The 14632-nt window shown below is 64.4% G+C and overlaps 2 protein-coding genes across 5 annotated transcripts in view; one reads left to right on the top strand and one right to left on the bottom strand.

Moving 5' to 3' along the window:
• Window positions 1–2326, top strand: part of RAI1 (retinoic acid induced 1) — a 74352-nt gene extending 72026 nt beyond the window's left edge. For all 4 annotated transcript variants that reach the window (XM_027743090.2, XM_039381457.1, XM_039381458.1 and 1 more), the window contains 2 exons: window positions 70–119; window positions 497–2326. In XM_027743090.2, coding sequence (XP_027598891.1) covers window positions 70–119; window positions 497–511 — 65 coding nt within the window. In that variant the 3' untranslated portion in view covers window positions 512–2326. The remainder of the gene's footprint in view (window positions 1–69; window positions 120–496) is intronic.
• A 1044-nt stretch (window positions 2327–3370) lies between these two features.
• On the bottom strand, window positions 3371–13020 carry SREBF1 (sterol regulatory element binding transcription factor 1). The gene is made up of 19 exons (XM_027743096.2): window positions 12779–13020; window positions 9137–9544; window positions 8810–8979; window positions 8599–8739; window positions 8302–8520; window positions 8100–8214; window positions 7807–8018; window positions 7322–7526; window positions 6653–6837; window positions 6304–6565; window positions 6030–6196; window positions 5779–5947; window positions 5591–5699; window positions 5408–5517; window positions 5184–5316; window positions 4865–5027; window positions 4440–4625; window positions 4251–4362; window positions 3371–3709 (listed from the first exon to the last, which is right to left on the bottom strand). Exons 1-19 carry the CDS (start codon window positions 12882–12884, stop codon window positions 3486–3488), a joined length of 3396 nt encoding a protein of 1131 aa, XP_027598897.1. The 5' UTR covers window positions 12885–13020; the 3' UTR covers window positions 3371–3485.
• Between the last annotated feature and the right edge of the window lie 1612 nt (window positions 13021–14632).

The following is a 14632-nucleotide window of genomic DNA, read 5'->3' as shown; positions in this document are numbered from 1 at the left end:
GTCCACCTGCCCAGGGACAACTCTCTTGCAGTGCGAGGTCTCCCCTGACACATCCTTCTCTCCTCTCAGGTTGCTTATTAACCGAGGAAAGCTTCTCTCTGAGATGTCCCAAACATAAGGTAAGCCCAGAAGCCCAGAGGCCCTGTGCACCCCCCAAAGCTCCACAGCTCCCTGGGGCAGAAGGACCTGCCTTCCGACCCCAAATTCCTGGGGCCACCCATCCTGGGCACTTAGCCCCGCATGGGCATTGCGGGGGGTGTCGCATCCCTGGCGATACTGGGGGGTGGCCAGTGAGTGGGTGCTGGGTCTGGGGTGGGGGTCTCACCCCCCTTCTCTGAGCACCAATGAGGTGGTGGGTGATGGTTGAATCCCTGCACTAAGCACCGCGTCCCAGATGGGTGCCCGGTTATTGGTGGGGGTGCTGATGGGGACAACCCAGGGCTATCCCCCCGCCTCCATCGGGACCCCCGGGCTGACACCCCCTTTCTCCCCGCAGAGGCAGCCGGTGTAGCGCCCGCGGGCACCCGCCCCGCCGCCAACGAGGGACCGGCGGAGGAGGCAGCGGCCGGAGCGGAGCGGGGCCGGGCCGGGCCGTACCGGGGACCCCCCGCTGCCCGTGAGCGCCCCGGAAACCCCCGAGCCCGCTCCGCGCGGGCGGAGCCAGCGCCGGGTTTTCTCCCGCGCCGGGCCCCCGGTAAAACCTGGTCTGGATACGCGGGGGACGGACGGGATCCCCCACCCGCGATGGCTGCACAGGGGGGCGGGGGGTGATCCGCGTACAAGGGGGGGGTCCCGACGACGTTGTCTTACTGTGGGGCCGCCGGACTCCCCGTGGGTCCCGGCTCTCCATATCACACTGATCTGATCTGAGATGTTGCCTTCAGCAAACCTCACGGTGTTTGTATATAGTTCAGCGGAGAAAAGGATTAAAAAAAGACAAAAAAAAAAAGACCAAAAAAAAGTAGAAAAAAGAGAAAAATGAGGAAAAAAACCCAAGACAAACAACGGCCTGCTGTTTGAAACACCACTCTGCTTTTTCCATTTTGTTCTTCTGTCTCCTGTCTGTCCCCACCCACACTCAGGGTGCCGGGGGGGGGGGCGAGGGGTGCTTGGCCAGGCCAGTGGGGCACCCACCGGGCTGGCTCGGCCCCCCCGCTCCTGAACCCCAAACCCTGACTCATTGCACCCACCACCCTCACACTCCATGGGGTGCTGGCACTGCTGGGCTGGGGACACCTGGTCCTGCTTGTGAGGACCCCCAGAACCCACCCTCCTGCCTCTGCTTGGCCTCGCCAGCACCCCTCTGCGGCTCCTCGTGCGGGGGGCTTTGCTCCCCGTGCTTGTGCTGAACCCCATGATTTTGGGTACAAACCCCACGGCTCTGGGTGCTGAACCCCACAGCTTTGGGTGCAAACCCCAGGATCTGGGTGCAAATCCCATGGCTCTGGGTTCTGAACCGGAGGAGGAGGAGGAGGAAGCATTTGCCTCCTCCCTCCACATGGCCCTGGCTCACCCCTCACTGCCCTGGGTTTGCTCGGCTCCCTTGGCTTTTGCTTCCCTTCCTGGCTGCCTTGGTGGATCTGGGGGGCTGCCCAGTACTGGGGTGACCCCCTGCCCTTGTCCCCAGGCTGCACACTCCAGCCTTTTGTCACCCGCACACTGACACAGGCAGCAAATAACCAACCCAGGGCAAACCCACCCCAAATCCCATCTTAAAAACAGCCACCAGCCACCCCTCAACTCCAGAGCATCCTACAAAGGGGAGCACAATGCTGGCCCCATCTGTGTCCCCTGCAGAGCCAGCGCCTCGTGTCCCCACCACCTCTCGTGTTCCCTCCATCCCACCCATCTCTCACCCCAAGGTTTGCTGGCCACACAATGTCTGTCATTTCAGCAGCTGCCTTGGACACAGGAGTGAAAAATACAAAAAAGGAGGTGAGAAAAAAAAAAAAAAAAGGGAGAAATAATAATAAAAAATAATTAATTTAAAGATAAAAAAAAAAATTAAAAATCCCGGTGTCCTTGGCAGTGTTGCCTGAAATCTGGCTATTTTTAGTGACATCTTGTACATATGACTGTAAAATGGTAAACCGTGTGTATTATATATTGCCTCATTATATAGTGTATATATATGTATACATATACATATATATAATATATATGAAGACTGTAAATGTTAAGACTAGTGTTCTTATTAGTATATTGCTTCACACTGAAGATTGTGTGTAACAAGCTGTTTCTAAAAGATGTTTATTTTCCTTAAGAGTAAAAAACAGGTCATTGCATTCAGAGCGTCAATAAAGATACAACGATTGTTTTGGAAGTACGTGGCGCCCTGCTCGTGGCCTCTCTTTATCTCTGGGGGGCTGGTGGGGTCCCCCCTGGGCTGTGCCAGCCCCTGGCTGGTCCTTCATCCCCGAGGGTCCCACTGGTGTGGGGGGGTATGGAGGTGGAGGGGGCAGCACCCCCCAGGACATCAGGGGTTAAGGAGGGGATGTTTGGGGTCCCTTCGCACCCAGTGTCCCCATCCCTGCCACGCATGCCCCCCCCATCCCATCAGCCCTGTGGGAACAAGGCAACCCCAGCTGTAGGGGGTCCCTTGCCCTCTAATTTTAGTGTCAGCCTCCCCCAAATCCAGCACACACCGGTATAAATAATCAGCTTTAATTGTCTGTACAAAACTCTCCAACTATGAAAATACCGTTTAAAAAGGGAAAAGGGGAGCGGGGGGAGCCAAGGGAAGGGGGGGTCTATATACAAGAGGGATGAAGCAAGGGCACAGGGGCACCCACCAGCCCCCCAGGAGCCCCATGCCACCCTGCCATCCCTTCTCCAAAAGCCTGTCCATGCTCAGGGGTGGTGGCAGCTGCTAATGGGGCGACTAGTCAGTGCTAGGGGTGGGGACAGGGTGGGTGGTGGGGGTCCCCTCTTGCCTACCATTGGTGTGGTTGGGGAGAGGTCGCTTTGCTGCTGCCATGGGGCCAAACCTACCCCTCACAGCGGGGGCAAAGACCCAAAAACAAGGGGTGCTGCAGCAGTGGGATCCATGGTGGGCCGGGCAGGGTCCCCATCCTGCACGTTGGGAGGTACAGGGGACACGGGGGTACAGGTGGCACTGGGGGGTACAGGTGACACTGGGGGGTACAGGTGACACCGGGGGCAGCTGCCGAGCGTCCCGTGCCCTGCAATACTGTGACAGTGTCACTAGAGGTCTCCACGCCCCGTCCCCCACGCGGGCTGGGGACACAGACACGGCCGTGGGGTGGGGAGCCCACCCGGGGTACCCCACGCGTGGCTGCCCCACGCTGGGACACACCCCCCAACCCTCGCACCCTCATCGGGTACCACCCTGCCCCTCCCCACCCACCCCTTCACCTCAAAATCCGCTCCCCAACACCGTGTCCTGCGGGGAAACTGAGGCACGCCCCCCCTGCCACCCCACATCCCGCACCCGGGGGGGTGGCGGGGGGCTGGCAGCTCCCCACCTATCCCGACGTGACGGTGGTGCCGCTGCCCAGCTTGATGATCATCTGCTGGCAGTCGTGCAGTGTCCGGCGGTCTCCCAGCTTCTCCAGCGTGCGGGCAGCCTCGGCCAGCATTCCCACGCGCTGCCCCGGGCCCGCCAGGAAGCTGGGCGGGAGGTAGCAGTAGGCCAGCAGCAGTGCCTCGGCATGTTCCCGGGGCGTGGGGTGGCTCTCCGGCTCCCCAGCTGCGAGGGGACAGAGCAGGGGTCAGCACCAAGGGGGATGGAAGCCACCGAGTAGACCTTGGGGGCTCTGGCACAGGGATGGGGTTATTCACCCACCCTGGAGCAGGTGACACCACCAAAGGATGGGCTGGGAGGCCATGTGTCCCACTAGGGTACTGCCAGTGGGGTGTTCCACCCCACATCCCACCACCTAAGGCTGCTGGAGAGTGCTGCAGGTGGGGAGCAGGGTGTCCCACCACCCAAGGTTCTGGGGTGCTCTGAATGTGGAGCGGGGCGTCCCACTCCATGTCCCACCACCCAAGGTGTTGGGGTGCTGCATGTAGGAAATGAGGTATCCCACCCTGTATCCCACCAACCAAGGTGCTGGGGTGCTGCAGGTATGAAGTGGGATGTCCCATCCTGTACCCCACTGCCCACGATGACTGGGTGCAGAGTGGGATATCCCACCCTGTGTCTCTCCCCGTCTCCCACCATCCAAGGCTTCTGGGGTGCTGGGGGTGAGGAGTGGGGTGTCCCACCCCTTCTCCCACCCTGTGCCCACCTGTTTTGCTGCCCTGCACCCCTCTCCTGCGCAGGCTGCGGTCCAGCAGCTGGTGGGTGCGCGTGGGGCTGGCCCGGGCCATCAGCCTGGCAGTGGCTTCATGCAGGAACACCTGGATGGGGGGGAACAGTGAGCACGGCCAGGTGCAGGGTACGAGGGGACCCACCAGGTGACAGGTTGGGGGCTCACCCGGCGCATGGCGGGGCGGAGGGTCTGCGCCAGGCGCCGCAGGCTGCTGAGATCCTGCTGGAAGCCGCGCAGCTCCAGGGCAGACGCCTGGTAGAGGCAGCTGCGCTGCTGGCTGGCCCCCATCTGCTGCTGCCACAGGTTGGTGCGGGTGACCAGGAGCAGGTCACAGAGCAGGAGCTGGACTGCCTGGAGGGACGAGAGGAGCTGGGTGAGCAGAGGGACAGACAGAGGGATGGGGGGGTGCTGAGAAGGTCCCTGCGGGCAGGCGCTGCTGCGCGGGACCCCCGCCGGGCTGCATGGCAGGGGCATTGCACTCCCAGTCTGACACATGCAATGCAACTACAATGCACCCCTGCGAGGGTCGGGGGCACCTCCCGCCAGGGCTGGGGGCTCGTGGCCACCTTGTGCCCCAAACCCCAGCTCACCTTGTCAATGGTGCCCTTGGGGGGGCTGCCCAGCTCCAGGCTCTCCCGTAGGCAGCTACTGGCCTTCTCACAGTGGCTCAGGGTGGCCTGGTTCCCGTCCTGCTTGCTCAGCAAGGCGCGGACGGCTCGGAATGAGTGCAGGGCAGCACGGGGAAGGGGTTTCCTGCGAGGGGGAGGGGACATGGTAACTGCAGACCCCTTGCCAGGCGTGGCTGTGCCCCTCTCCAACACACACTGAGTGCTCCAAGTGCATTCAGAGGGGCTGCGCCAACTCAAAGGGGACAGGAGGCACAGCCATTCCCATGGCCCCAGCACTCACTCAGAGCTCTGCAGTGCCCGGGGCATGGTCTCCACCAGTGGGTAGAGGCGCTCGGCCCCCTCCTCATCTCCCTGCAGCCAGTGGATAACGATGCCAATGAAGGATGCCCACCACTTGGACACGGGGTCAGTGCCTGCAGAGTGGGAAGGACACAGGAGTGGGGTGTCCTTACTCTCATGCCCCCCCATATGAAGTGTCCCCAGTGGGAGACACATCAGCCTCACCTGTGACAGCCGCCAAGCCAGAGGTGATGGAAGGTGTGGGGCCAGGTGTGCCACTGACATCTGAGCAGCCATTGAGCAGCTGGAGGTACTCGAGGGCATCGGAGAACCGCCTGCAGGAGAGGGGCTGTGAGGGGCTGGCCCTGTGCCAGGCTGGAGGTGCAGGGTGCCCACCCTGGCACTCACCCCTCTCCCTGGGCAGTGGGGCGGCCGGGCTCGGGAACGGCCACGCAGCACAGTGCCTTCTCCAAGAGGTGCTCACGGAAGAGTTGGGTCACCTGTGCCAGTGGATCCACTGCGGCACAGAGACGGGGTCAGTGGGTATGTCAACCCCCCAAAATGGGTAGTGTGGGGCTTTGGGGGTTTGAGATCACCTGGGTTGCCAGCAGAGCTGTAGATGGTCTCCCTGGGGACACCCTTGACTGCCCAGTCCCCGTCAACAAAGAAGCGGTGACCCAAAGGGTGGCAGAGCCACTGCATGGCAGGGGGCACGGCCCCGCCGTGGGACAGGGCCACGCGCCGGGCACTGCAGAGGAAGGGGCGCTGTGGGGAGATCAGGAGGTCAAGGGGGGACCTGAGACCCCAATCCCAGGGAACACAGGGGACCCCCCTGCCCTGCACTCACTGCCAAGAAGTGGAAGCAGCGGTGCAGGCTGGCCTTGATCCGCAGGGCGGCTGCCACGTAGATCTCAGCCAGTGCTGCCACGGAGATGGCATCGCCGGCACACTCGGCCAGGTTGACAGCGCTCAGCGCCAGGTTGATGGCCAGCAGGTGCCCCCCAGCCTGCTTCCCTGTGGGAATGGGGACAGGAGGCTCAAGGATGGGGCTGGGGAGCTCAGGGGAGATGTGGGGTGCAGGGGTCCCATCCCTCAGCCCGCCCCGTGGCGCGGGGCCGTACCGGCGAGGTGGAGCTGGTGCAGGCGGTGGTAAGCCATGGCGGCATCGCGGGCACTCTGGCGGACGTGGGCAGGGGGTGGGGGGTCTGGGCGCAGCCCCCCGGCGCGGGCGGCCAGCCAGCGGCCCACCCAGAGGCGCTGGAGCAGGTGGCGCAGGAGGGTCCAGAGCAGGCTGCAGGCCAGGTCCCCATGGGACGCTGGCAGCGGCCGCCCCAGCGCGCCGAGCGCCGTCCGTAGGTGCTGGGCCCCCTGCGCGAAGTCCCCCTGTGGCCCCAGAGACAGCGTCAGCGTGGGCAGGGCTGAGGGGACAGGGTGGGTGGGACAGGGGACATCACGCGAGGTGGGACTCACACGGTCGAGGTCAAGGTCGGCCTGCCGGCGGTGCCGCCAGAAGAGGATGGAGGGCTCGGAGTGGGGGCGGGTGACGGGCTCCCCGCAGACGAAGAGCCGCACCACCGCCCCCAGCACCAGCGCCGTGTTCAGTGCCCAGAAGGCCAGCGTGGGCCACAGCCACTGTGACCACCCCCATGGCTCCTCTGTGCAGAAAGGGGGTCAGCACCACCCTGCAAATGCTGCCCTGTGCCCACCCCAGAGTCTCCATCTCAGTGGCTTTCACCCTGTGCCCATCCAAAGAGCCCCCATCCAATGGTGTCCAACCCAACAGACTCCACCCAATGGCCCCACACCCACCCCAGGTTCTCCATTCTGGTGGCCTTCGCCCCGTGACCACCCCAACAGCCTCCACCCAGTGGCCTCTGCCTCGTGTCTACCCAGCATCCTCCACTCCAAACATCATCCCATCTCAGACCTATCCCAGCCCCTACCACACATGCACCCCAACATCCTGCACCCCAATGGTCTTTACCTCAACAGCCTCTAGTCCATACCCACCCTGACAGTCCCCAACCCACACCCATCCCAACAATCTCCATTCCAATGGCCTCCAACCTGTGCCCCTCCCAACAGCCTGCACCCCTATGTGCCCCACACCAAGAGCCCCCACCCCACACCAGAGCTTACCCACAGTGCCAGACTCAGCCATGATGCTCCTGCTGGGGCCGGCAGTGTCCGGGCTCCCCAGAGGGCCCGGGGAGCTGGAGCCCCGGAGGAGGGAGGCCAGGGGGTTGAAGGAGAGGCAGAGGAAGACGAAGGTGCAGAGAGCCATGCGAGAACGGTCCAGCATTCCCTGGCTGCTGGGCGAGGGTGGCGGGTGCTCCTGCTTCACCTGAGTGGGCAGAGCTGCTGTGAGCCCCAGGCATGGGCACGGATGTGAGGGGATGGGGCACAGGCATGGGATAAGGAAATAGGCATGGATTTTTGTGTATGGGCAGGGGGCATAGAATAGATTTTGGGGTACAGAGCATGAGGTACCGCCTCAGAATTACCCCAAAAACCCCAAATCGGGGGAGGAGCAGCCTCAGAGAGCAAGACAGGGCTCTCAGTTCCTCTCCTCATCTGGCACACTTTGCCCTCGGCACCCCTGGTGTGAAGGAGCTCTCCCTCACCTTGCCACGGTTGCAGAGGGGGCTGTCAGGCTCCGAGTCGCTGCTGCTGTTGCTGCTGCCCCCACTGAGAGAGAGGGGGCTGCTGTGGGACGGTGAGCCCGCGTCCGAGGGTGGCGGCGTCAGCGTCTCCATCACCTCTGCCTTCACCACCTCCATGGGGGCCTCTGCCTTGACCCCCCCGCTGCAGCAGGTCCCCAGGTCCTTCAGGGGCTCTGCGGCAAGCACAGCAAGCTAAAGGGTGCTGAGTGGCACAGAGCATAGCCCCCCACCCCAAGACCTGCCCTTCCACTCACGGTTCTTCTGCACGGCCATCTTCAGGGCGAGGTTCTCCTGCTTCAGCTTCTGGTTGCTCTGCTGCAGGAAGCGGATGTACTCGATGGCCTTCCTCAGGATCGCCGACTTGTTGAGCTGCCGGTGGGCATGGATGGCTCAGGCCAAATGCCGGGCGAAGAACCCCCACAACCTGCCCCTGCCCCACCGCTCCCCGGCTCTCACCTTGGCCTCAGTGCCCACCACCAGGTCCTTGAGCTCCACGATCTTGTCGTTGATGGAGGAGCGGTAGCGCTTCTCGATGGCGTTGTGGGCCGTGCGCTTCTCCCCCCGGCTCTGCACCAGTGCCGGCTTCCCGCTGGGCGCCAGCCGGTTGATGGGCAGTTTATCCGCGTCCACCACCAGCGGGACCGTGGCCAGGATGGTCCCTCCGCTCACCAGTGCCTGCAGGGATGCGGGGTGGGGTCAGTGAGAGTCCTGGAGCATCCCCCCACCTCGGGGCTCCCGGCAATGGGGACCTACCGGCACCTGGAGCGGGGCGGCAGAGCCGCTGGCACTGGTGGCCAGGGAGGCGATGGTGGAGGTCTTGGCACTGCCAGCATCCGTCTTGACAGCCGTCAGCACCAGGGAGTCAGCCTTGATGAAGTGGGGCTGCAGGAGAACCTGAGGGGCAGGGCGGATCAGCAGGGCTGAGGGGGTCACTGGGATACCCCACCCCTGGCCCGGGGCTTACCGGCACCGGCTGGATCTGGGGAGAGATCGATTGGGTGGTGGGGGCAGCAGGGGCGAGGAGCTGCTGGGGTGCCACACTCTGCACGGGGCCAGGCAGTGCCACGGGCTGACTGGGTTGTGGGGTGGGCAGGGGGCTGGACAGGGTCTGCCCTGCACCTCCGGGCTGCACAGCTGGAGCAGAGTATGGCATTAATAGACCCCCTGACACCAGCCCACCCCACTCAGCCCCATCACGCAGGGACATATCCCTCTTCCACCAAGACACCCCCCACCACAACCCCCCCCACCCAGGGAGCCCCAAACTCCCCCTGCATCCTCAAATCCTCACCAGAGAAGCTGTTCTGGTTCTGGTAGCCCACCAAGGGCTGGGGAGTGAACGGGCTGGGGGACGCAGGGACGAAGTTCGGGGTCAGCATCACACCGGGCTGGGGCTGGGGCTGGGGCTGGGGCTGAGGCTGGTTGCTGGGCATGGCCGACGGCTCGTCCTTGATACCCAGGGATGGCGCCGGCAGGAGCGGGGCCGGGGGCTGCGGGGGGAAGGCCGCCATCCCGGGGGGCCCCGCGAAGGAGCTGCCGGTGGGGGTGGCGGGGGGAGGCTTGCTGGGACCCAGGTAAGAGTTGAGGGTGCCCGGGGTGGAGGGGAGCCCTGCGGGCACGGCGCTGTCGGGGGCACCGAATGGCGAATCAAACAGCCCCGAGAAGTCATTGTCCGGCGTGTTGATCAGCTGCAGCATGTCTGCAAAACACACACAAACACCTCCGTGCTGTCAGAGACTGTCCTACACCTCCCACGGGGAGCCTATGCTGGCCCCGTACTGCCCACCCCACAGCTCAGCACTTCGGGGCTGGATCCCCCTAATCCAGGTGCAAAATTCCCTGAGAGCCAGGAATCCACTGTGCCCTGCTCCTCGCAGCCTCTCAGCCACCCTGCCAGTGGGGAAACTGAGGCACGGTGCTCACAAGGGGGGTGCTGCAGTCTGGCCAACAGCAATCAGGGCTTTCCAGTCCTGTCTAGGCGTGCCAGGGTGGATCTCAGCCTGTCTCTGAGGTTGAGCGGTGCTTGTGCCAGTTCATTCATTTATCCTGTACTGGGAATCCCTACAACCCCCAAATCAGCCCCTGTATCAAAGGGAGGGGATGCTCGGGCTGTGACAGGGGGTTACACCCCCTGGATGTGCCAGGAACCCCTGCTAGGCATGATTGATCACAACAACACTCAGGAGGGCAGCCGGGCAAGCACGGGGTTCAAACAGCCTCGGGGGGTTCTGTCCTGTTCATCAGGACCTGGGCACTCCAGGGTGTCTCTACAGACACGTCCTGACAGCCACACATTGCCCCGACACCCACACTTTGTCCCGACGTCCACACACTGGGGTCTCGATGGAAACCCCCACTGAGGTGTCCTGGGATGCTCCCACCAAAGCACTCAGGGATGCCCCCACCCTGGTACCCCCCGGCGCACCCCCTCGTGGGCACACAGACCCAGGATGCCCCCACTCCAACACGCCTCGGTGCAACCCCCAGGGCACACAGGCTCCCAGGATGCCCCCACCATGGTACCCCCAAGGCACCCCCACAGCACACAACCCCGGGATGCCCCCACCGAGCCATACAGCCCCCGAACACACCCCCCCCGTGGGGTGCAGCACCCCCAGAGGGGCCACGGCGGTGACCTCGCCGGGCGGGGAGGAGGCGGCTGGCGAGGAGCGGGTACCTTCAAAGGTGCACTCCATGCAGGTAGGGACACGGGGGTCCCCAGGAGGAGGCTGCGGCCCCCGCTCAGCCCCACGCCGGCTGGCGACCAGGCCCCGGGATTTTTTAAAGCCATGTTCTCGCCTCCTTCCCGGCGCCCTCCCCGCGCTGCCCGCGCCAGGGCTGGAGCGCGGCCGGCGATGGGGTGATGCGACTCCGCCAATCGCCGCCTGCGCGCCCGCCGGCCGCCCCCGGACAGCCCCCGGCGCCCAAGGTGAGCCCGGCACCGGGTTACTCCCGGGCACCCGCCGCAACCCGCCCGCGGTTACTCGGGGTCACACTCCGTTAACCCCTTCGCCCCGCGCCCCGTCGCCCCCCCATAACCCCCAGCCCGATGGGTCCCTCCTCACTCACTGCCCAGGAGTCGCCCCTCAACGACCGGGTGCTTTATTTCCCCCCAAAAAACATCCAGCTCTCGGCACCCCACTCTTCACAGGTGGGTGTCCTTCCAGGGGGTCTCCCAGCCTCACCCCTCCCCGCCCCCCCGCTCAAGGGGTGCCCAAAGCTCCCCCGTGGTCCAGAGCAAAGTCTGGGGCTGCAGAGAGGGGGTGGTTCCTCCTGGCCCCCCTTCCTGATGCCCAGCCCGGAGGTGGGCACGGCTGTCCCAGCCTCCTGGCTCCAACCAGGTATTTCTGTCCCGTGGCAACTGCTGCCACAGACGCCATCAGCATGACATGGGCACCCACCAGTGCCACCTCTACCCCCCGCCATGGGAGCCTGTGGGGCAGAGCCACACGTCTGTGGATCCTGGCAGGTCCCAGCAGGTGTACGGCACCCACATCCATGGGAACACATTACCCTGCAGTGGGCATGGGGATGAGGAACAACCACGGCCACCCAGGAACTGACAACAAACCAACTTTGGGGAACTATGGGGTCCAAGGTGGCCCAGCTGGCCATGATACAAAGGAGTGTGGCAAAACTCCACGGCTGGAAAACGTCATCTCATACAGCAGCACTCAGCCCTGGCACGGCGCCTGCTTCCCTGCCCACGCCAAAACCTTGCCGAGAGAAGCAGGTGGCACCTGGACCTGCTTTGATCCGCCCCGATTGCCACTGGAATGCCACCTCCATCCCATATCCCGGAGGAGAGATCCCCACGGATCATGCGGTGGGGCAGGTGTCGGAGGGTTTGGCCGGCCCTGTGCCCGCCTCACCGCGTGCTCCGCCGGCTGTGCCGGATGGCGCGGACCTGCAGGGCCGGTGGACCACGCGGCAAGGCAGGCGGGGGGGTTCGCCGAGGGCTGGGCTCCCAGACTTTTTGGGATCCCCAGTGTTTTGCTAAAGCCATGGAATCGCTGAACTCAGCGCACGTGAGCCCCCAGTGCCACTGGGGTGGGTGGAAGTGGGTCCCCTTGAGAAATGGGTCCCTTTGGGAAGTGGGTCCCCTCCGGGAATGGGTCCTGTTGGAGTTTTCCCATCCCACGGACCCCCAAAGCGCAGAGGAGGTGGGTGCTGGTGGATGCCAGCCCCAGGGCCAGAGCAGAGCCCCTACATGCCAGCCCATGCCGGTTGGATGGGTTGGAGGAACCCAGGCGTCCTGGAGGGAACGACCGAGAGTAACCCCGACGGTGACGTCACGGGGGGCGGGGCCACTGGAGACACGATGCTGTGACCGGGAACGGGGGGGGATCGTCGGGGCTGTCCCGGTATCGGCACCTCCAGCCCGGGGGTCCCGGTGTCCTGTGCCCCCCCACCCCGAGCCCCCCGCTATGGACCGGGCCCCGGTAACGGAGTCAGCCCGGTCCTGCACCGACTCCGCGCTCCAGCAGCTCGGTGTCCCCCCGCCCCACGCCGGGCCCGGCACCGAGACCGGTCCGCCGGCCGTGCACCGAGTCCCGGTGATGCACCGACCCCGCCGCCCCGGCCATGTCCCGGTATGAAGTTCCCTGGCCGTGCACCGAGCCTGGACTCCCCGGCCCCGGCCATGCACCGAGCGCGGTCCCGACCATGCACCCAGCCCCGGTTATACCCCCAGCGCGGTCCCGGCCACGCACCGAGACCTGACCGTGCACCAAGCCTGGTTATACCCCCAGCCTAGTCCTGGTTGTGCCCCAGCCCCAGTTGTACCCACAGCCATGTCGCGACCGCGCACCGAGCCCCGGTACTGCACCGTGCCCAGCCCCCGGCCATGCACGGAGCCTGGGTATCCCCCAGCCCGGTCCCGGTTGTTCCCCCAGCCCCGGCCATGCCCCATCCCGGCCCCGCCGGGACGCACCGTCGATGTCGCTGAGCAGGGCCGTGTCGATGTCGCTGGCCCCGGAGAGGCCGAGGGACGGTGCCAGCCCCTCCAGGCCCGCGTCGTCGAAGGCGAGAGCGCTCATCCCGGCGGCTCCGGTGGCTCCCGGCGGCTTCGGGGGGCTCGGGCGGCTCTAGGGGCGGCGGAGCCGCCCGCCCGCCACGGCCGCGCTGGCCCCGGCACAGGCACCACGGGGACGAGCCGCCAAGTTGCTCCCGCGAACCGTGCCCGGAGCTGCCACCGGGAGGGGAGGGCGGCGGGGATGGAGGGAGGCGGGTCCGCAGCCGCGTTCCGCCCCGCGCCGCCTCCCCGCACCGCCCCGCCGCACCGGGACCCCCACGGCATCGGGCAGGGAGCTGGTGCACCAGCACCGGAGCAGGGCAGGCGCTGCAGCCCCTGAGCAGGGCAGAGTTCCCTGTGGGGATGTCACCAACGCCTGGAGATGTCACCGACCTCCAGGCATGGGCACCAAGCCCTGGGAAAGTCACCGACCCCTGGGAATAGGCACCGAGCCCTGGGAGCAGACACTGAGCCCTGGAAAAGTCATTGACCCCTAGGGACATCACCAAGCTCTGGGGACATCATTCACCCCTGGGGACAGTCACCAAATCCCTGGGGACAGGCACCAAATCCCTGGGCTGGGTCCTAAACACCTGGGCTGGGCATTAAACCCCCCTCAGCCCCAGACAGGGCACAGAGAGAGCAAGCAGGGCAGCTGGCATGGGCAGGAGGGGATGGCCATGGCTGCAGAAGCCTCAGCACCTCATGGACGCTGTGTGTTGGAGTGAGTTTGGGCCATCGTGTCACCTCCTGAAGGTCCTGTGTTTCCCAGGCTGGGGGCACCTGCCTTCCCCATCTCAGGTCCAGGGTTTGGAGCATGTCCCAGCTCCACTGCCCATCCATGGCATGGCCCAGGGTGGGAGAAGCTCCCAAACACCCGATTAGGGACATATCGATGCTGCCCGGTGAGCCCCAGATGAGCCATGCACCCTTCCAGGTGCCACCAGTTGTGGGATCCAGGAAAAATGCTGGTGTCATTGGGATCAGCACTGTGGCTGGCCATGGTTGGTGGGTCTCAGTGTAGGAGACTCACAGCAGGGCAGTGCCAGGCCCTGTGTCCTGCTGCGCTCCATGGTTTGTCCTGCTGCCAGGATTCATTTAGGAAAAGAAAATGCACTGCAACATCGGCTCCCTGAAGTTTACCCTCTCCTCTTCCCTACCACCAAGCACCATCTGAGGCTACCTGGGAATTCATTAAACACGGCTGCACCTTAAAAACCTCCCCCCAGCCTCACTGGCTCCCACCTGGCAGCACAGCAGGCACCCCTCTGCAATATGGGGATCCCCTGCATGGCACAGGACACCCCAGTGCAACACGGGACTCATGAGGACCCCGCAGAGCACCCTGTGTGTGCATGTGGTGGCGGCAGAGCTGGAGGTGCACAGCCCTGCAGGTCCCCTCTGCACCCTCACCCCCACTCCAGCCTCCTCACTCCGGGGACATTGACCTGTGTCCGAACTGGGGCTGAGCCCAGGCAGTCCTGGTTCAGCTTTTTGCTGTTAGCTGGGGCAGTGTCACCCACATGCAGGGCACCAGCAGCCACTCGGACATCCCTCAGCACAGCAAACACTACTATGGAAAACCCTTTGGAGATCCAGGAGCTGCCACAGCGTGTGCAGGGGGGCCATGTGCTTCCCCCCCCATTTTTACTGGGGTCACCAGGGAGAAGCCAGTCTCTCTGGTGGTGGGTTTTCCCTTTCCTTGTAGCAGTCCATGTGCTGCAGGAGGAGAAGGAAGGTTTCCAGGGCTGGACATATGGATGTGCTGTCGCC

This window comes from Pipra filicauda, unplaced genomic scaffold (genome assembly GCF_003945595.2).
Source record: "Pipra filicauda isolate LSUMZ 115617 unplaced genomic scaffold, ASM394559v2 scaffold226_size1812527_pilon, whole genome shotgun sequence".
NCBI lineage: Eukaryota > Metazoa > Chordata > Aves > Passeriformes > Pipridae > Pipra > Pipra filicauda.
This window is presented reverse-complemented; position numbering and strand designations above follow the sequence as displayed.